Below are 21,867 nucleotides of genomic sequence, written 5' to 3'. Positions count from 1 at the left end.
GGGAATCCGGTTTCAGGTAAGCATCCGTATGGGTAGCTTTCCTGTAGACAGAGTGGCTCATTGAACCACCAGGTCTCTTTTTTATTAGGACATCCAAAAAAGGGTAGCTTGCCATCTTTTTCGACTTCCATGGTAAATCTGATGGCTGGGTGTATGGAATTGATGTGGTCGAGGAATTGGTCTAGAGCAGGCCGGCCATGTGGCCAGATGACAAAAGTGTCATCCACGTACCTCTTCCATAAGGTTGGGCGCAGAGTGGCAGTCTGGATGGCGTCAGTCTCAAATTTCTCCATGAAAATGTTGGCTACAACCGGAGATAGGGGGGAGCCCATTGGGGTGCCCTCAGTTTGTTTGTAGAAAGTTCCATTCCAAGTGAAGTATGTATTGGTTAAACAGTGTCTCACCAGGGGGGGGTACCTCAGTGTTTAGTCCTTGATGAACCAAGTCTTCAATGATTGCGATGTGTCAGGTACAGGAACTTTGGCGAATAAGGACACCACATCAGGTGAGTAGAATTTAGTACCGCAGAGGTGATTTTTCCAGTGAAAAGCCGCAGGTTTTCAGACAGAAAGCAAGCCAGTTTGTAGGTGAGGGAGTTGATAGTAGAGACGATGGGACGAAGGGGTGTATCTACTTTACACATTTTTGGAAAGGCGTATAATCTTGGTGGCCTGGCAGCTGAAGGTTTTAACGGGAACTGTTTAGATTGATCAATTATTGCGGTTGAATCAGAAATGATTTTGTTGGTTTGTAGGACGAGGCTGTTGGTGGGATTTATTTTTATTTTTGTGTAGCTGCCATCGTTGAGTAATTCTTGAATTTTGTTGTTATATTCTATTTTATCCATGATGACAGTGGCATTGCCCTTGTCAGCTGAGAGGATTACAATGTCATCCCTCTTTTTAATTTATATAATTCAAAATGCTCATCTTTGCTGAGGTTGCTAGCTGGCATCTTAGCGTGAATTAACTTTTATAAACAGTCAACGAGTTTATATTCTTGGTTTTTTCGGTAAAGTCACGTTGAAGGGAAACACGATAGCTTCAACTCAAAAGTCAACAAGTTTGTCTATGGATACGATATTATACAATGTATAGTAATAGGTTTTTACCCTTTTATCTGGCACAAAAAACTGACACCTTTATACAAGGCATTATGTTTGCAATAACCACAACACAAGCAGTCAAAATGCAAACAAAAAAGACAACTCTGATAATGATATGCACTGTCCTTGAATTTGATTGGTCCACACCCGAGACGGCTTTTCTTAGAGCCCAGTCTCCACTGGTGTTGGACCAGAAGAATGATTCGGAGTGAGACTACTGCTGTTAAACTGGAGCCGGTCATAAGCACACTGCCCAGGTATGGGAAACTCTCCACTCTCTCCACAACTGCCCCATCACCGATTGGGAGTTGTGGGGGTGGAGTGTCCGATGGTACAAAATACCCAGGCAGGTGCTTAGTTTTGGTGGGGCTGATGGTAAGGCCCCATCTCTTAGTGGCACGCTCCAGTCTCAGCAGCAGCGTCTCCAACTCCTCCTCTGAATGAGCAGCTATTACCAAATCATCGGCATACATAACGTGGTTGAGCAATAGGGAGCCATCCCTTGACCGCACCCGGGCATCGATCAGCCTCCCATTATATCTGTACCATATGGAGATTCCCCCGGTACAGCTATTGAAGGCTTCACGAACTACGTGGTCAAAATAGATGTTAAATAATGTGGGAGCCAGAGGACATCCCTGTCGCACCCCAAGGTATACAGGGAATGGCTCTGACTCCCGGCCACGTAGTTTTACCCGGGCCCGCTCACCATCATGAAGGTTCATAATGATCGTGAGCAGAGGGTCAGGGACTCCAAAAGCACGAAGAACAACCCAGAGCCCAGGCCTACTGATGGTATCATAGGCCTTGACCAGGTCAATAAAGCAGAGATGTAGGTCTTGCTGGAATTCCCTACACCTCTGCTGTAGCAGATGGATAGAAAATATGGCATCTGTGCAGGACCGCCCTTTCCTGAAACCACATTGGGGCTCCGCAAGCCTCTCCTCAGCGTGCCTGGCAAGGCGATGTTGAATAATCCTTGCCAGGACCTTTCCCGGCACACTGAGTAGTGAGATGCCCCTGTAGATATTACAGTCTGTGCGGTCCCCCTTCTTAAAGAGGGGGACCACTAGGGCATCCTTCCAATCCTGCGGAACCCGTCCAGTGGTCCAGACTGTTGTTATGATGTCATATAGGGCAGTCTGTGCACAAATGCCACCCTCCCTCAGAATTTCACTTGGGAGATCATCTCTGCCCGCTGCCTTTCCTGGTCTCAAACTCCGGATCGCCTTCAGTACTTCCTCAACAGATGGCACCTCAGCCAGCCACTCACAGGGGGTGACTTCTTCCAATATTTGAGGCACCGCAACCTCAGCAGGGTCATCCCCACTTTGTGCCACGTTGTTTTCCTGGCTGAAGGATTTTCCCTCCCCCAGGACCTCACAGAAATGCTCGGCAAATCTGCAAACCAGTTCCTGGGGGTGAGAGATTGGATCACCGTTTTTTCCCCCAATGATGGTAATAGGTGTGGCGCTGCAGGTTACTTTTTTGGTGGAGTTAAATAGAGATTTGTGATCGCGGGCCACTGAGGCAGACTCCATCTCTTCAGCAACCCGCGACCACCACCCATCCTTGCAGCGCCTCACGGCTCTCCGAACCTCCGAGCGAAGGCTGCGGTAAGCCTCCTCATTCTCTGACGTGGGATTCTGTAGCCGATGACAGTGGGCCTGTCGCTTTTTCTCAACTATCCTGAACACCTCCTCTGTCAGCCAGGGTCTCTGGGGAGGTCTGGACCGCGTACCCAAAGCAGCCAATGCAGCTGCATGAGTGACAGTCCTAAACCTCGCCCATTTACCCTCGACATCAGGAGTGGGAGATTATGCCAACCCCAGCCGCAAGCGATGATGAAATTCTCGCTTGTAACTTTCATCAGATAACTGAGACCAGGCCACCTTAGGTTAGAATGGGGTCCTGGGTGTACACCCACCGCTGGAGTGGAAGAATGGCAGGCGCATCTTACAGATGACTAGTCGATGGTCAGAGGGCAGATCAGCTCCACGGTAGGTCCTGGTGTCAAGGACATGGGTTCGCATCCGCTGGTCCGTCACTATGTAGTCCAGCAGATGTTCTTGCTTGGACCCGGCATGCATCCATGATGTTGTGTGGATGCGCCGATGCCGGAACAGCGTGTTGGTAATTACAAGCCCATGGGCTGCACAAATATCTAGCAGCCTCCTACCGTTGTTATTGAGCTTATCTGGCCCATGCCCCCCAATCACTCCAGACCAGGTGCCAGCATCATGACCAACTCGGGCATTGAAGTCACCCAACAAGATGACTCTATCCTGAGGGACCACTTTAGCCAGCACCTGTGACAGGAGGTCATAGAAGGCATCTGACTCATCGGCTTTGCCTGCATCCCTCTACGGATGTTCGTCTTCGGTGGGGGCATAAGTAACCACGACCACCACTCCTCGCCTCCGGTTGATGGGAAGGCGAGCCCAAAGTAGCCTGGGGCTTACAGCTTCCCACACCTCACCGCCACGCTCCCACGCCCCCTTCATTCTTTTGTTCAAAAGAAGAGCCACACCCTATTGTTTGGCAGTCTGCTGCCCCGAGTAGAGGACTGCCCACCCCTCATGGTGGCAGGAGCCAGAACCGGTCCACCGGACCTCCTGAATGCCGCAGAGATCCAGGCGGAACCGGTCCAGCTCCCGACAGAGGAGTGGCAGCCTCTCCTCCGCAGTGAGCATTCGAACATTCCACGTGGCCACCCGTAGTGGCTTTTCGTTGTTTCTGGAGGAGCCCCACACACAGACACACACACAAATACACACAAATACACACACAGAGACACACAGAGACACACACACACACAGACAGACACACACACAGACACACACACAGACACACACACACAGACACACACACAGACACACACACAGACACACACACAGACACACACACACAGACACACACACACAGACACACACACACACAGACACACACACACAGACACACACACACAGACACACACACACAGACACACACACACAGACACACACATAGACACACACACACATAGACACACACACACACACATAGACACACACACACACACATAGACACACACACACATAGACACACACACACATAGACACACACACACATAGACACACACACACACACAGACACACACACACAGACACACACACACAGACACACACACAGACACACACACACAGACACACACACACAGACACACACACAGAGACACACACAGAGACACACACACACAGACACACACACACACAGACACACACACACACAGACACACACACACACAGACACACACACACAGACACACACACACAGACACACACACACAGACACACACACAGACACACACACACACACACAGACACACACACACACAGACACACACACACAGACACACACATACAGACACACACACACAGACACACACACAGACAAACAAAGATCAAAACAAAGATCCCCCATATAGCCTGTAACAGACTGTAGGGGCAAGTGCTGTTAGCGAGCACCTATGAAGGCCAGAACGGTACACGAGGGGGTGGGTGGCCAGCACCACGCCCGACCGCCTTTGTCTCCCCAGTGGCAATGTTTACACACCGCACCAGGTACTCATTTGAGGCTGAGTCGACCTAGGGGAGGCCCAGGACCGGTTCAGATAATCGTCACTGGTGTTGGCCGTGAGCGGGAATCGAACCCGGGTCGCCAGGTTCATAGTGCAGCGCGCTACCCGCTACACTATCGCTCCCCACACACACAGACACACACACACACAGACACACACATAGACACACACACATAGACACACACACACAGACACACACACAGACACACACACACACAGACACACACACACAGACACACACACAGACACACACACAGTGACACAACAACAACAACAACCGCCATTCGCCACTAAGTGGCGGTGACGTCACCACGACGCATGTGCCAGGCTATGTGCACCCTGAGGCCACGTGAAGTGTCGAACGCCCGCTGGCAGGAGGTCACGGGGCAGACCCAGGTGCCACGGGTCGACTGACTGAGATGACTGGCTGATGCACCACCTGTGCCCCCTACTGTGCCAACCTGCTGTGCTTTAGCCACCCGGCGCTCCGCTCGCTGTTGTGAGCGTCGCTCCTCCGCCCTCCGTTGTTGTTGGAGGGCGACTGCCTCCAACTGCCCAGTAGCATCTTTCACGAGCCTCCTCCACAGAGGCCGATCTTGATACCGCTGGTACCAGTCATCGGCAAGTCCACTCAGCTCCACGTCCTCCTGTACCACATCACTCCATCTCTTCTCTAGCCCGTGCCGCGCCCGCTTAGCCCCCTCAATCCGGCCAAACAAAAGCTGTTTCGGCATGCGGTGGCTGGGCATGCGGGCTACATGACCCAGCCATCGCAGCCTTGCCTGCCGGAGGAGCTCACCGATGGGACCCTGCCCAGATCTTTCAAGGATTTGTGAGCTCCTCACACAATCCAGTCTGGTTAAACCCAGGATGGATCGTAGGCAGGCCAGCCTAAATGTTTCTAACCGGCGAAGATGTTCCATTAGGGGGGTCCACGTTTCGCAAGCGTAGAGAAGGGAGGGAATGACCGTGGCCGAGAAGACCTGAAGCTTAGTGCGGAGCGACAGACCAGGTAGCTTCCACACAGCGTTACGCAACCGATGAAAAGATATTGCCGCTCGACTGATTCGGAGTGAGACCTCTGCTGTTAAACTGGAGCCAGTCATAAGCACACTGCCCAGGTATGGGAAACTCTCCACTCTCTCCACAACTGCCCCATCACCGATTGGGAGTTGTGGGGGTGGAGTGTCCGATGGTACAAAATACCCAGGCAGGTGCTTAGTTTTGGTGGGGCTGATGGTAAGGCCCCACCTCTTAGTGGCACGCTCCAGTCTCAGCAGCAGCGTCTCCAACTCCTCCTCTGACTGAGCAGCTATTACCAAGTCATCAGCATACATAACGTGGTTGAGCAATAGGGAGCCATCCCTTGACCGCACCCGGGCATCGATTAGCCTCCCATTATATCTGTACCATATGGAGATTCCCCCGGTACAGCTATTGAAGGCTTCACGAACTACGTGGTCAAAATAGATGTTAAATAATGTGGGAGCCAGAGGACATCCCTGTCGCACCCCAAGGTGTACAGGGAATGGCTCTGACTCCCGGCCACGTAGTTTTACCCGGGCCCGCTCACCATCATGAAGGTCCTTAATGATCGTGAGCAGAGGGTCAGGTACTCCAAAAGCACGAAGAACGACCCAGAGCCCAGGCCTACTGATGGTATCATAGGCCTTGACCAGGTCAATAAAGCAGAGATGTAGGTCTTGTTGGAATTCCCTACACCTCTGCTGTAGCAGACGGACAGAAAATATGGCATCTTTGCAGGACCGCCCTTTCCTGAAACCGCATTGACACACACACACAGTGACACACACACACACAGAGACACACACACAGAGACACACACACAGACACACACACAGAGACACACACACAGACACACACACAGACACACACACAGACACACACAGACACACAGACACAGTCGTCGTGAAGACGAGAAGGAGCGACACCTCAAGGTCACGCCGAGGTGAATGCTCACCCGGGGAGTGAACAGAGTTTATTATGACCACTCCTACTAACTCACTGTGGCAGTAATAGGGTCAGTAGTAGGGGTGAGGTCAGTGGCAGGGGTCAGTGGTAGGGGTCCGTGGTAGGGGTAGGGTCGGAGGTAGGGGTGGGGTCAGTGGTAGGGGTCAGTGGTAGGGTCAGTGGTAGGGGTCAGTGGTAGGGGTGGGGTCAGTGGTAGGGGTCAGTGGTAGGGTCAGTGGTAGGGGTCAGTGGTAGGGGTGGGGTCAGTGGTAGGGGTCAGTGGTAGGGTCAGTGGTAGGGGTCAGTGGTAGGGGTAGCGTCAGTGGTAGGGGTAGGGTCAGTGGTAGGGGTGAGGTCAGTGGTAGGGTTCAGTGGTAGGGGTCAGTGGTAGGGGTCAGTGGTAGGGGTGGGGTCAGTGGTAGGGGTCAGTGGTAGGGGTCAGTGGTAGGGGTCAGTGGTAGGGGTGGGGTCAGTGGTAGGGGTCAGTCGTAGGGTCAGTGGTAGGGGTCAGTGGTAGGGGTAGGGTCAGTGGTAGGGGTCAGTCGTAGGGTCAGTGGTAGGGGGCAGTGTTAGGGGTAGGGTCAGTGGGAGGGGTGGGGTCAGTGGTAGGGGTTGAGGTCAGTGGTAGGGGTAGGGTCAGTGGTAGGGGTGGGGTCAGTGGTAGGGTTGGGGTCAGTGGTAGAGGTTGAGGTCAGTGGTAGAGGTTGAGGTCAGTGGTAGGGGTTGAGGTCAGTGGTAGGGGTTGAAGTCAGCGATATTTCTCAGCACCTCTTGACACGAAATACGGCCACGATTTATTGGACGCACTGAAATCATTTGGTAGTGAAATCATCATCAGCAGCAGCAGCAGCATCATCAGCAGCATCACAATTATCATTGGAAGCACTTGAAGCGGAATTGCATTGTGAATATCATCATCAGCAGCAGCAGCATTTGTAGTATCAGTGAGGGCATCATCATCAGCAGCAGCATCAGATCATCATCAGCAGCAGCAGCAGCATCACCATTATCGGTTTTATTAAGAGTTACATTCTCATCATCATCATCAGTACCATCGACATCACCACCATCACCACAACCACCACTACCATCACCATCAAAGACAAAGATCCCCCGTGTAGCCTCAACAGACGATAGGGGCAAGTGCTTCTAGCGAGTAGCAGCAGCAGTGTCTATGAAGGCTACCGGCACTGTGGCTACACACAGAGGGGGTGGATGGCCAGCACCACGCCCGGCCGCCTTTGTCTCTCCCAGTGCTAGCGATGTTTACTACACCGCTACCGCTACACCAGGTACTCAGTTGAGGCTGAGTTGACCTAGGGGAGGCCCAGGACCGGTTCATCACCACCACCATCATCATCATCATCTCCACCATCACCACCACCATTATCAACACAACCACCATCACCACCACCACCACCATCACCACCACCATCACCACCACCATCACCACCACCATCACCACTACCACCACCATGATTACCACCACCATCACCACCACCATCACCACCACCATCACCACCACCATCACCACCACCATCACCACCACCATCACCATTACCACCACCATGATTACCACCACCATCACCACCACCATCACCACCACCATCAACACCACCATCACCACCACCATCACCATCATACATCAGCAAGCCAGTGAGTGAACCCCCTAGTGAAAGGGCCTCTCCCTGTAGAAGAGAAATCCAAGTCAGCTCCGTTCTATTCTACCAAATACTCAGAGACCCACAGAGACTCACAGAGACACACAGAGACTCACAGAGACACACAGAGACCCACAGAGACTCACAGAGACCCACAGAGACTCACAGAGACTCACAGAGACCCACAGAGACTCACAGAGACACACAGAGACACACAGAGACTCACAGAGACACACAGAGACTCACAGAGACACACAGAGACCCACAGAGACTCACAGAGACCCACAGAGACCCACAGAGACCCACAGAGACACACAGAGACCCACATAGACCCAAAGAGACCCAGAGACACAGAGACCCACAGAGACACACAGAGACCCACAGAGACTCACAGAGACCCACAGAGACCCACAGAGACTCACAGAGACCCACAGAGACTCACAGAGACACACAGAGACACACAGAGACTCACAGAGACTCACAGAGACCCACAGAGACCCACAGAGACCCACAGAGACTCACAGAGACCCACAGAGACTCACAGAGACACACAGAGACACACAGAGACCCACAGAGACACACAGAGACCCACAGAGACCCACAGAGACCCACAGAGACACACAGAGACTCACAGAGACCCACAGAGACCCACAGAGACTCACAGAGACCCACAGAGACCCACAGAGACTCACAGAGACCCACAGAGACCCACAGAGACTCACAGAGACCCACAGAGACTCACAGAGACCCACAGAGACCCACAGAGACTCACAGAGACCCACAGAGACTCACAGAGACCCACAGAGACCCACAGAGACTCACAGAGACCCACAGAGACTCACAGAGACCCACAGAGACCCACAGAGACCCACAGAGACTCACAGAGACCCACAGAGACCCACAGAGACTCACAGAGACCCACAGAGACCCACAGAGACCCACAGAGACCCACAGAGACACACAGAGACTCACAGAGACACAGAGACCCACAGAGACACACAGAGACTCACAGAGACACAGAGACCCACAGAGACACACAGAGACCCACAGAGACACACAGAGACTCACAGAGACCCACAGAGACTCACAGAGACCCACAGAGACTCACAGAGACCCACAGAGACCCACAGAGACCCAAGGTTCTCTATAGTACCACAAGGTTCTCTATAGTACCACAAGGTTCTCTATAGTACCACAAGGTTCTCTATAGTACCACAAGGTTCTCTATAGTACCACAAGGTTCTCTATAGTACCACAAGGTTCTCTATAGTACCACAAGGTTCTCTATAGTACCACAAGGTTAATTGACTTGGAGGCATCCACCACCTCCACCACCTCCTGCTCCACCTCCTGCTCCACCTCCTCCTGCTCCACCTCCTCCTGCTCCACCACGGTGTGCTCCACCACGATGTGCTCCACCTCCTCCTGCTCCACCACGGTGTGCTCCACCTCCTGCTCCACCTCCTGCTCCACCACGGTGTGCTCCACCTCCTCCTGCTCCACCACGGTGTGCTCCACCTCCTCCTGCTCCACCTCCTCCTGCTCCACCTCCTCCTGCTCCACCACGGCGCTCTTTGCGAGCTGGGTCGCGTCCTTCACCATGGACACGAAATCTCCTGAAATCCACAACGTCAACAACATCGTCAACAACATTGTCAACAACATCGTCATCATCAACAACATCGTCAACAACATCGTCATCATCAACAACATCGTCAACAACATCGTCATCATCAACAACATCGTCAACAACATCGTCAACATCAACAACATCGTCAACAACATCGTCATCATCAACAACATCGTCAACAACATCGTCAACAACATCGTCATCATCAACAACATCGTCATCATCAACAACATCGTCAACATCGTCAACATCAACAACAACATCGTCATCAACAACATCAACAACATTGTCATCAACAACATCGTCAACAACATCGTCAACATCAACAACATCGTCAACATGGTCAACATCGTCAACATCAACAACATCGTCAACATCGTCCACATCTTCCACATCGTCAACATCATCACCATCGTCATCAATATCATCATTAACATCGTCATCATCGTCATCATCATCACCACCACCACCATCACCACCACCACCATCACCACCACCACCATCACCACCACCACCATCACCACCACCACCATTACCACCACCATCATCATCACCACCATCATCATCACCACCACCACCATCACCACCACCACCATCACCACCACCATCACCACCACCATCACCACCACCATCACCATCACCACCACCACCACCATCACCACCACCATCACCATCATCACCACCACCATCACCACCACCACCACCACCACCACCGATGATGGTGGACTCACCTGGCAGGGTGAGTCGACCACCACCGATGATGATGGACTCACCTGGCAGGGTGAGTCCACCACCACCACTGATGGTGGACTCACCTGGCAGGGTGAGTCCACCACCACCACTGCCCCTGATGGTGGACTCACCTGGCAGGGTGAGTCCACCACCACCACTGCCCCTGATGGTGGACTCACCTGGCAGGGTGAGTCCACCACCACCACTGCCCCTGATGGTGGACTCACCTGGCAGGGTGAGCTGTGTCGTCTCCACCCTCCTCATCAGCTGGGCCTCGTCGCCCGCTCCGCTGTCCACCCGGAGCACCTCCAACAGAGAGTCGACATCCTCGGGTGACGGGGTCTCATCAACATCATCATCGTCGTCAACATCAACATCCTCCTCCTCCTCCTCATCCTCCTCCCTCACGTCGCCCATCACCATCACGTCGTCCAGCTCGTACACCTTGGGGAGATAACGAAGATGGTGGCGGTGGTGGTGGTGACGGTGGTGACCCTGGTGACCCTGGTGACCCTGATGACGGTGACCCTGGTGACCCTGATGACGGTGACCCTGGTGACCCTGATGACGGTGACGGTGATGATGGTGACGGTGATGACGGTGACGGTGACTCTGGTGACCCTGATGACGGTGACCCTGACGACGGTGACGGTGATGATGGTGACGGTGATGATGACGGTGACCCTGATGATGGTGACGGTGACACTGATGATGATGACAGTGATGATGATGACGGTGACACTGGTGATGGTGACGGTGACGGTGACCCTGATGATGATCACGCTGACGGTGATGATGACGGTGACCCTGGTGACGGGGACCCTGACGACGGTGACCCTGACGACGGTGACAGTGATGATGGTGACGGTGATGATGACGGTGACCCTGATGACGGTGACCCTGACGACGGTGACGGTGACCCTGATGACAGTGACCTGGTGACGGTGACCCTGATGACAGTGACCCTGATGACAGTGACCCTGGTGACGGTGACCCTGATGACAGTGACCCTGGTGACAGTGACAGTGACCCTGGTGACGGTGACCCTGATGACAGTGACCCTGGTGACAGTGACCCTGGTGACGGTGACCCTGGTGATGGTGACCCTGATGACAGTGACCCTGGTGACAGTGACCCTGGTGACAGTGACAGTGACCCTGGTGACAGTGACAGTGACCCTGGTGACAGTGACAGTGACCCTGGTGACGGTGACAGTGACCCTGGTGACAGTGACAGTGACCCTGGTGACAGTGACAGTGACCCTGGTGACAGTGACAGTGACCCTGGTGACAGTGACAGTGACCCTGGTGACGGTGACACTGGTGACGGTGACCCTGGTGACAGTGACCCTGATGACGGTGACCCTGATGACAGTGACCCTGATGACAGTGACCCTGGTGACAGTGACCCTGGTGACGGTGACCCTGATGACAGTGACCCTGGTGACAGTGACAGTGACCCTGGTGACGGTGACCCTGGTGACAGTGACCCTGGTGACAGTGACCCTGGTGACAGTGACCCTGATGACGGTGACCCTGGTGACGGTGACGGTGACACTGATGATGATGACAGTGATGATGATGATGACGGTGACACTGGTGACGGTGACGGTGACCCTGATGATGATCACAGTGACGGTGATGATGACAGTGACCCTGATGATGATGGTGATGATGATGGTGACCCTGATGATGATCACAGTGACGGTGATGATGACAGTGACCCTGATGATGATGGTGATGATGATGACAGTGACCCTGATGATGACGGTGATGATGACAGTGACCCTGATGATGCTTCATCGCCCCGGGGCATCACCTCATCTGAGTCGATTCCCCGGTCGCCGTCATCGTCGCCTTGCTCTCCTTTGGTCGACTCGATCTCCGCATCGTCCTCCTCGTCATCCTCCTCATCATTCTCCTTCTCGTCATCCTCCTCATCATCCTCCTCCTTCTCATCGTCACCTCGTAGCGTCGTCACCTCGTCGCTCCACGAGGACTTCCGGTCTTCGGTTCTCAGTTCGATAATCGTCTCCTCCACCACCTCCTCAACCTCCTCCACCTCCTCCTCATCCTCCACCTTCTCCACCTCCACCTCCTCCTCCACCTTCACCTTCACCTCCTCCACCTCCTCCTTCTCCTCATCCTCCTCATCCTCCACCTTCTCCACCTCCACCTTCACCTCCTCCTCCACATCCTCCTCCTCATCCTCATCATCCTCCTCGTCACCCCGTAGCGTCGTCACCTCGTCGCTCCACGAGGACTTCCGGTCTTCGGTTCTCAGTTCGATAATCGTCTCCTCCACCACCTCCTCAACCTCATCCTCCACCTCCTCCACCTTCACCACCTCCTCCATCTTCTCCACCTCCTCCTCCTCCACCTCCTCCACCTCTTCCTCCACCTCCTCCACCTCCTCCATCTTCTCCACCTCCTCCTCCACCTCCTCCTCATCCTTCTCCACCTCCTCCTCCACCTCCACCTTCACCACCTCCTCCACCTCATCCACCTCCTCCACCTTCTCCACCTCCTCCTCCACCTCCACCACCTTCACCTCCTCCTCCACCTCCGCCTCCTCCACCCCCTCCCCCTCCTCCTCCACCTCCTCCTCCACCTCCTCCCCCTCCTCCTCCACCTCGTCATGGCCCCCGACGAGGTGCGGTGAAGTCGCCTGCAGAGCCGCTGTGATTTTCTCGATGGCCGCCTCCACGGCCGTCTTTGTATCCCCTCGGGAGGGAGCGGCCCCCTCCGGGCCGACCCGCGGCTCCTCGATCGTCGCTTCAACTTCTTCAACGTCTTCAGTTGCTTCAACTTCTTCAGTTGCTTCAACTTCAACGTCTTCAGTTGCTTCAACTTCTTCAACGTCTTCAGTCGCTTCAACTTCTTCAGTTGCTTCAACTTCAACGTCTTCAGTTGCTTCAACTTCTTCAACGTCTTCAGTCGCTTCAACTTCTTCAGTTGCTTCAACTTCAACGTCTTCACTTGCTTCAACTTCTTCAACATCTTCAGTCGCTTCAACTTCTTCAGTTGCTTCAACTTCAACGTCTTCACTTGCTTCAACTTCTTCAGTTGCTTCAACGTCAACGTATTCAGTCGCGTCAACATCTTCAGTTGCTTCAACTTCAACGTCTTCAGTTGCGTCAACTTCTTCAACGTCTTCAGTCGCTTCAACTTCTTCAGTTGCTTCAACTTCAACGTCTTCAGTTGCGTCAACTTCTTCAACGTCTTCAGTTGCTTCAACTTCTTCAGTTGCTTCAACTTCAACGTCTTCAGTTGTGTCAACTTCTTCAACGTCTTGAGTTGCTTCAACTTCTTCAACGTCTTGAGTTGCATCAACTTCTTTAGCAGCTTCGGTTGCTTCAACTTCTTCAACTTCAACGTCTTCAGTTGCGTCAACGTCTTCAGTCGCTTCAACTTCTTCAACTTCAACGTCTTCAGTTGCGTCAACTTCTTCAACGTCTTCAGTTGCGTCAACTTCTTCAACGTCTTCAGTTGCTTCAACTTCTTCAACGTCTTCAGTTGCTTCAACTTCAACGTCTTCAGTTGCTTCAACTTCTTCAACGTCTTCAGTTGCGTCAACTTCTTCAACATCTTCAGTTGCTTCAACTTCAACGTCTTCAGTTGCTTCAACTTCTTCAACGTCTTCAGTTGCGTCAACTTCTTCAGCGGCCTCGGTCGCTTCAACTTCTTCAACTTCAACGTCTTCAGTTGCTTCAACTTCAACGTCTTGAGTTGTGTCAACTTCTTTAGCAGCTTCGGTCGCTTCAACTTCTTCGACTTCAGTTTCTTCAACTTCAGCCTCAGCGACAGCAACAGCGGATTCCACCGCCTCATCCTTGGCTTCTTCAATCTCCTCCTCCTCCTCTTCCTCCTCCACCTCCTCCACCTCCTCCTCCTCCTCCACCTCCTCATCCACCTCCTCCTCCACCTCCACCTCCTCCACCTCCTCTACCTCCTCCACCTCCACCTCCTCCACCTCCTCGTCCACGAGGGAGGCGTAGGATGGAGGAGGTGAAGACTCCGTTCCCCTCTCTGGGTAAAACACAGGAACAATCTCCTCCTCCACCACCACCTCCCGTACCTCCTCCTCATCCTCCTCATCATCCTCCTCATCCTCATCATCCTCATCCTCCTCCTCCGCCTCTTCAGGGCCAGCCTTTGGGGCTCTGCGTTCTCCATTAGACGCGGTCCTAGTGGTAGTGGGAGTCGTAAGTTCTCCCTTAGTGGTAGTAGTAGGAGTTGTAGGTTCTCCCTTAGTGGTAGTAGTAGGAGTTGTAGGTTCTCCCTTAGTGGTAGTAGGAGTTGTAGGTTCTTCCTTAGTGGTAGTAGGAGTTGTAGGTTCTCCCTTAGTGGTAGTAGGAGTTGTAGGTTCTCCCTTAGTGGTAGTAGGAGTTGTAGGTTCTCCCTTAGTGGTAGTAGGAGTTGTAGGTTCTCCCTTAGACACGGACTTAGTGGTAGTAGGAGTTGTAGGTTCTCCCTTAGACACGGTCCTAGTGGTAGTAGTAGGAGTTGTAGGTTCTCCCTTAGTGGTAGTAGGAGTTGTAGGTTCTCCCTTAGACACGGTCTTAGTGGTAGTGGGAGTTGTAGGTTCTCCCTTAGACACGGTCCTAGTGGTAGTAGGAGTTGTAGGTTCTCCCTTAGTGGTAGTAGGAGTTGTAGGTTCTCCCTTAGTGGTAGTAGGAGTTGTAGGTTCTCTAGTGGTAGTGGGAGTTGTAGGTTCTCCCTTAGACACGGACTTAGTGGTAGTAGGAGTTGTAGGTTCTCCCTTAGTGGTAGTAGGAGTTGTAGGTTCTCCCTTAGACACGGTCCTAGTGGTAGTAGTAGGAGTTGTAGGTTCTCCCTTAGTGGTAGTAGGAGTTGTAAGTTCTCTAGTGGTAGTAGGAGTTGTAGGTTCTCCCTTAGACACGGTCCTAGTGGTAGTAGGAGTTGTAGGTTCTCTAGTGGTAGTAGGAGTTGTAGGTTCTCCCTTAGACACGGTCCTAGTGGTAGTAGGAGTTGTAGGTTCTCCCTTAGACACGGTCCTAGTGGTAGTAGGAGTTGTAGGTTCTCCCTTAGACACGGTCTTAGTGGTAGTAGGAGTTGTAGGTTCTCCCTTAGTGGTAGTAGGAGTTGTAGGTTCTCCCTTAGACACGGTCCTAGTGGTAGTAGGAGTTGTAGGTTCTCCCTTAGACACGGTCCTAGTGGTAGTGGGAGTTGTAGGTTCTCCCTTAGTGGTAGTAGGAGTTGTAGGTTCTCCCTTAGACACGGTCTTAGTGGTAGTGGGAGTTGTAGGTTCTCCCTTAGTGGGAGTTGTAGGTTCTCCCTTAGACACGGTCTTAGTGGTAGTAGGAGTTGTAGGTTCTCCTTTAGTGGTAGTGGGAGTTGTAGGTTCTCCCTTAGACACGGTCCTAGTGGTAGTAGGAGTTGTAGGTTCTCCCTTAGACACGGTCTTAGTGGTAGTAGGAGTTGTAGGTTCTCCCTTAGACACGGTCCTAGTGGTAGTGGGAGTTGTAGGTTCTCCCTTAGACACGGTGCTAGTGGTAGTAGGAGTTGTAGGTTCTCCCTTAGTGGTAGTGGGAGTTGTAGGTTCTCCCTTAGACACGGTCCTAGTGGTAGTGGGAGTTGTAGGTTCTCCCTTAGACACGGTCCTAGTGGTAGTGGGAGTTGTAGGTTCTCCCTTAGACACGGTCTTAGTGGGAGTAGGAGTTGTAGGTTCTCCCTTAGACACGGTCCTAGTGGTAGTAGGAGTTGTAGGTTCTCCCTTAGACACGGTCCTAGTGGTAGTAGGAGTTGTAGGTTCTCCCTTAGACACGGTCCTAGTGGTAGTAGGAGTTGTAGGTTCTCCCTTAGACACGGTCTTAGTGGTAGTGGGAGTCGTAGGTTCTCCCTTAGTGGTAGTAGGAGTTGTAGGTTCTTCCTTAGACACGGTCCTAGTGGTAGTAGGAGTTGTAGGTTCTCCCTTAGACACGGTCCTAGTGGTAGTAGGAGTTGTAGGTTCTCCCTTAGACACGGTCTTAGTGGTAGTAGGAGTTGTAGGTTCTCCCTTAGACACGGTCCTAGTGGTAGTGGGAGTTGTAGGTTCTCCCTTAGACACGGTCTTAGTGGTAGTGGGAGTCGTAGGTTTCGCCTTAGACACGGTCCTAGTGGTAGTGGGAGTCGTAGGTTTCACCTTAGACACGGTCTTAGGGGTCTTAGGGGTCTTCGTGGTCTTAGGGGTCGTAGGTTCTTCCTTGGACACGGACTTAGGGGTCTTAGGAGTCTTAGAACTTGGAGGGACGGGGACTCTTCCCTCCTCCCCGTCCAGTAGCTTCCTGCGCCAGAGAGAAAACAGCAGCGTGGTGTAGTGATGACGATAATCCACAGACTGTGATGAGTCTATGGGTCTCTGTGTGGTGGTGATGAGTCTATGGGTCTCTGTGTGGTGGTGATGAGTCTATGGGTCTCTGTGTGGTGGTGGTGAGTCTATGGGTCTCTGTGTGGTGGTGGTGAGTCTGTGGGTCTCTGTGTGGTGGTGGTGAGTCTATGGGTCTCTGTGTGGTGGTGGTGAGTCTATGGGTCTCTGTGTGCTGGTGGTGAGTCTATGGGTCTCTGTGTGGTGGTGACGAGTCTATGGGTCTCTGTGTGGTGGTGATGAGTCTATGGGTCTCTGTGTGGTGGTGATGAGTCTATGGGTCTCTGTGTGGTGGTGGTGAGTCTATGGGTCTCTGTGTGGTGGTGGTGAGTCTAAGGGTCTCTGTGTGGTGGTGATGAGTCTATGGGTCTCTGTGTGGTGGTGGTGAGTCTATGGGTCTCTGTGTGGTGGTGGTGAGTCCATGGGTCTCTGTGTGGTGGTGGTGAGTCTGTGGGTCTCTGTGTGGTGGTGATGAGTCTATGGGTCTCTGTGTGGTGATGGGTCTATGGGTCTCTGTGTGGTGGTGGTGAGTCTATGGGTCTCTGTGTGGTGGTGATGAGTCTATGGGTCTCTGTGTGGTGGTGGTGAGTCTATGGGTCTCTGTGTGGTGGTGGTGAGTCTATGGGTCTCTGTGTGGTGGTGGTGAGTCTATGGGTCTCTGTGTGGTGGTGGTGAGTCTATGGGTCTCTGTAGTCACCCACCTATAGTCACCCTCCACCTGTAGTCACCCCACACCTATAGTCACCCCCACCTGTAGTCACCCCCCACCTGTACATGGAGATTTCAGTGTCCAGGGCCATCTTTGCGTTGAGCGTCTGCTGGTGTCGCTGCAGCTGTAAGTGAAGCTCAGCGCAGACAGAGCGCAATTCACCCTCCAGGGTCGAGATCACCTCCTGCACCACAACGTCACCTTCACCGTCATCATCATCATCATCGTCACCGTCATCACCGTCATCATCGTCATCATCATCACCGTCATCATCGTCATCATCGTCATCATCGTCACCATCATCACCGTCATCACCGTCACCATCATCACCATCGTCACCATGGTCACCATGGTCACCATCATCATCATCGTCATCATCGTCACCATCATCACGATCATCACCATCACCATCGTCACCATCGTCACCACTGATGATGATTCTGAATGTGGGGGGGAGACCCTGAGAGACAAATCCAGCAGCAGCAGCAGGACCTCCTGCGTACCAGGCGAGGTAGTTAACATCTCCTAGCCACTGTGGTGTCAGGGTCCGGGATGGAACCCACGACCTCCTGCGTACTAGGCGAGGTAGTTAACATCTCCTAGCCACTGTGGTGTCAGGGTCCGGGATGGAACCCATGACCTCCTGCGTACCAGGCGAGGTAGTTAACATCTCCTAGCCACTGTGGCGTCAGGGTCCGGGATGGAACCCACGACCTCCTGTGTACCAGGCGAGGTAGTTAACATCTCCTAGCTACTAGCACCTGATTGGCCGCGAGTGTCACCCCCCCCCCCCCACGCTACTAGCACCTGATTGGCCGCGAGTGTCAAACCCCCCCCCCCCCGCTACTTGCACCTGATTGGCCGCGAGTGTCACCCCCCTGAACCCCCCACTACTAGCACCTGATTGGCCGCGAGTGTCACACCCCCCCCCCACGCTACTTGCACCTGATTGGCCGCGAGTGTCAACCCCCCCCGAATCCCCCCGTTACTAGCACCTGATTGGCCGCGAGTGTCACCCCCCCCTTGAACCCCCCACTACTAGCACCTGATTGGCCGCGAGTGTCAACCCCCCCCCACGCTACTTGCACCTGATTGGCCGCGAGTGTCACTCCCCCCCCCCACCTGAACCCCCCGCTACTCGCACTTAATTGGCCGTGAGTGTCACCCCTCCCCCCTTGAACCCCCCCGCTACTCGCACCTGATTGGCCGCGAGTGTCACCCCCCCCCCACGCTACTAGCACCTGATTGGCCGCGAGTGTCAACCCCCCCCGCTACTTGCACCTGATTGGCCGCGAGTGTCACCCCCCCTGAATCCCCCCGCTACTAGCACCTGATTGGCCGCGAGTGTCACTCCCCCCTTGAACCCCCCCCGCTACTCGCAACTGATTGGCCGCGAGTGTCACCCCTCCCCTTGAACCCCCCCGCTACTAGCATCTGATTGGCCGCGAGTGTCACCCCCCCCCCGCTACTTGCACCTGATTGGCCGGGAGTGTCACCCCCCCTAAACCCCCCGCTACTTGCACCTGATTGGCCGCGAGTGTCACCCCCCCTCCCTGAACCCCCCCCTCCGCTACTAGCACCTGATTGGCCGCGAATGACAACCCCCCAACTTGAACCCCCCCACTGCTCGAACCTGATTGGCCGCGAGTGTCACCCCCCCCCCCCCAACTGCTCGCACCTGATTGGCCGCGAGCGCGTCCACGTGGTCCGCGCCCCGCCTGCTGCGCTGCAGTCCCAGGGAGTCCGCGAGGCGGCGCTGCGAGGCCGCCTCGCGGACAGAGCCGAGCAGGGAGACGGCGAGGGCGGTGAGACAAAGACGGCCCTGGGGGGGGTGAGGGTGGTGGTGAGGGAGACGGCGAGGGCGGTGAGACAAAGACGGCCCTGGGGGGGGGTGAGGGTGGTGGTGAGGGAGACGGCGAGGGCGGTGAGACAAAGACGGCCCTGGGGGGGGGGGGGTGAGGGTGGTGAGGGTGAGGGTGGTGAGGGTGAGGGGGTGGTGGTGAGGGTGGTGAGGGTGGTGGTGAGGGTGGTGAGGGTGGTGGTGAGGGTGGTGAGGGTGGTGGTGAGGGTGGTGGTGAGGGTGGTGAGGGTGGTGGTGAGGGTGGTGGTGAGGGTGGTGAGGGTGGTGGTGAGGGTGGTGAGGGTGGTGAGGGTGGTGGTGGTGGTGGTGAGGGTGGTGGTGAGGGTGGTGAGGGTGGTGGTGAGGGTGGTGAGGGTGGTGGTGAGGGTGGTGGTGAGGGTGGTGAGGGTGGTGGTGAGGGTGGTGAGGGTGGTGAGGGTGGTGGTGGTGGTGGTGAGGGTGGTGGTGAGGGTGGTGAGGGTGGTGAGGGTGGTGGTGAGGGTGGTGGTGAGGGTGGTGGTGAGGGTGGTGGTGAGGGTGGTGGTGGTGAGGGTGTGGTGAGTGGTGGTGAGGGTGATGATGTTCAACCTCTCCCCCTCGCACCTCTTTAATCATCTTCTCATTCTCGGCCAGAGCCGACTCCACCTCCTCCACCTCGTCGCCCCCTCGCTGGGACTCCCTCGGTGGCTGCAGCCCCCTCATCAGATCCTGCTGGGGTCACGAAGTCACTCACCAACTCACTCACCCACTCACTCACCCACTCACCGACTCACTCACTCACCCACCACTCACTCACCCACTCACCCACCACTCACTCCACCCACTCATCCACCCACCCCACCCCACTCACCCACCCACTCACTCACCCACCACTCACCACCCCACCACTCCACCCACCCACCCCCCACCCACTCACCCACCCCACCACCCACCCACCCACCCACTCACCCACTCACCCCCCACCCACTCACTCACCACTCACCCACCACTCACTCACCCCCACCACCCACCCACCCACTCACCCACTCACCCACCCACCCACTCACCCACTCACCCACCCACCCACACCCACCCACCCACCCACTCACCCACTCACTCACCCACCCACCCACTCACTCACCCACTCACCACTCACCACTCACCCACCACTCACCCACTCACCCACCCACCCACCCACCACTCACCCACCACCACCCACCCACTCACCCCCACCCACCCACTCACCCACTCACCCACCCACTCACCCACACCACCACCACTCACCACTCACCCACTCACCCACTCACCCACTCACTCCACCCACTCCCCACCACTCACCCACTCACCCACTCACCCACCCACCACCACTCACATCACCCACCCACTCACCCACCCACTCACTCCACCCACCCACTCACCCACCCACCACTCACTCACCCACCCACCCACCCACTCACTCACCCACCCACCCCACCCACTCACTCACCACCCCTCACCCACCCACTCACTCCACCCACCCACCCACTCACCCACCCACCCACCCACTCACTCACCCACCCACCCACCACTCACCACTCACCACTCACTCACCTACTCACTCACCCACCACTCACCCACTCACCCACCCACCACTCACTCACCCACCCACTCACTCATCCCCTCCACCCACCCACTCACCACTCACCCACCCACTCACTCACCCACTCACCCACTCACTCACTCACCCACCCACCCACTCACCACTCACCCACTCACCCACTCACCCACACTCACTCACCCACTCACCCACTCACTCACCCACTCACCCACTCACCACCCACTCACCCACCCACTCACACTCACCCCACCCACCCACCACTCACCCCACCCTCCACTCACCCACCCCCACTACCACCACCCACCCACTCACTCACCCACCCACCCACCCACCCACTCACTCACCCACCCCACCCACCCACTCACTCACCCACTCACCCACCCACTCACTCACCCACCCACCCACCCACTCACCCACTCACCCACCCACTCACTCACCCACCCACCCACCACTCACCACTCACCCACTCACTCACTCACTCACCCACCACTCACCCACTCCCCACTCACCCACTCACTCACCCACTCACCCACTCACTCACCCACTCACCCACTCACCCACTCACTCACTCACCCACTCACTCACTCACCCACTCACTCACCCACCCACCCACTCACCCACCCACCCCACTCACCCTCTACCACTACACTCCCCCACT

General features: G+C 54.8%; 1 protein-coding gene across 1 annotated transcript in view; it reads right to left on the bottom strand.

Annotated features, from left to right (window-relative positions):
* Positions 1-6,688: 6,688 nt before the first annotated feature.
* The window catches only part of LOC116957712 (uncharacterized), a 28,096-nt gene continuing 12,917 nt past the window's right edge, over positions 6,689-21,867 (bottom strand). Inside the window, exons 6-11 of the mRNA XM_076057637.1 lie at positions 20,237-20,341; positions 19,472-19,615; positions 17,853-17,977; positions 12,537-17,004; positions 10,946-11,162; positions 6,689-9,972 (exon numbers count right to left, since the gene is read on the bottom strand). Coding sequence (XP_075913752.1) covers positions 9,641-9,972; positions 10,946-11,162; positions 12,537-17,004; positions 17,853-17,977; positions 19,472-19,615; positions 20,237-20,341 — 5,391 coding nt within the window. The 3' untranslated portion in view covers positions 6,689-9,640. The remainder of the gene's footprint in view (positions 9,973-10,945; positions 11,163-12,536; positions 17,005-17,852; positions 17,978-19,471; positions 19,616-20,236; positions 20,342-21,867) is intronic.

Source organism: Petromyzon marinus, chromosome 83, assembly GCF_048934315.1.
Source record: "Petromyzon marinus isolate PM22_M1 ecotype Great Lakes invasive population chromosome 83, UKy_Petmar_22M1.pri1.0, whole genome shotgun sequence".
In the NCBI taxonomy this organism is placed as follows: domain Eukaryota; kingdom Metazoa; phylum Chordata; class Hyperoartia; order Petromyzontiformes; family Petromyzontidae; genus Petromyzon; species Petromyzon marinus.
Note: the sequence above shows the minus strand (reverse complement) of the source record. Positions and strands in the feature narration are given on the sequence as shown.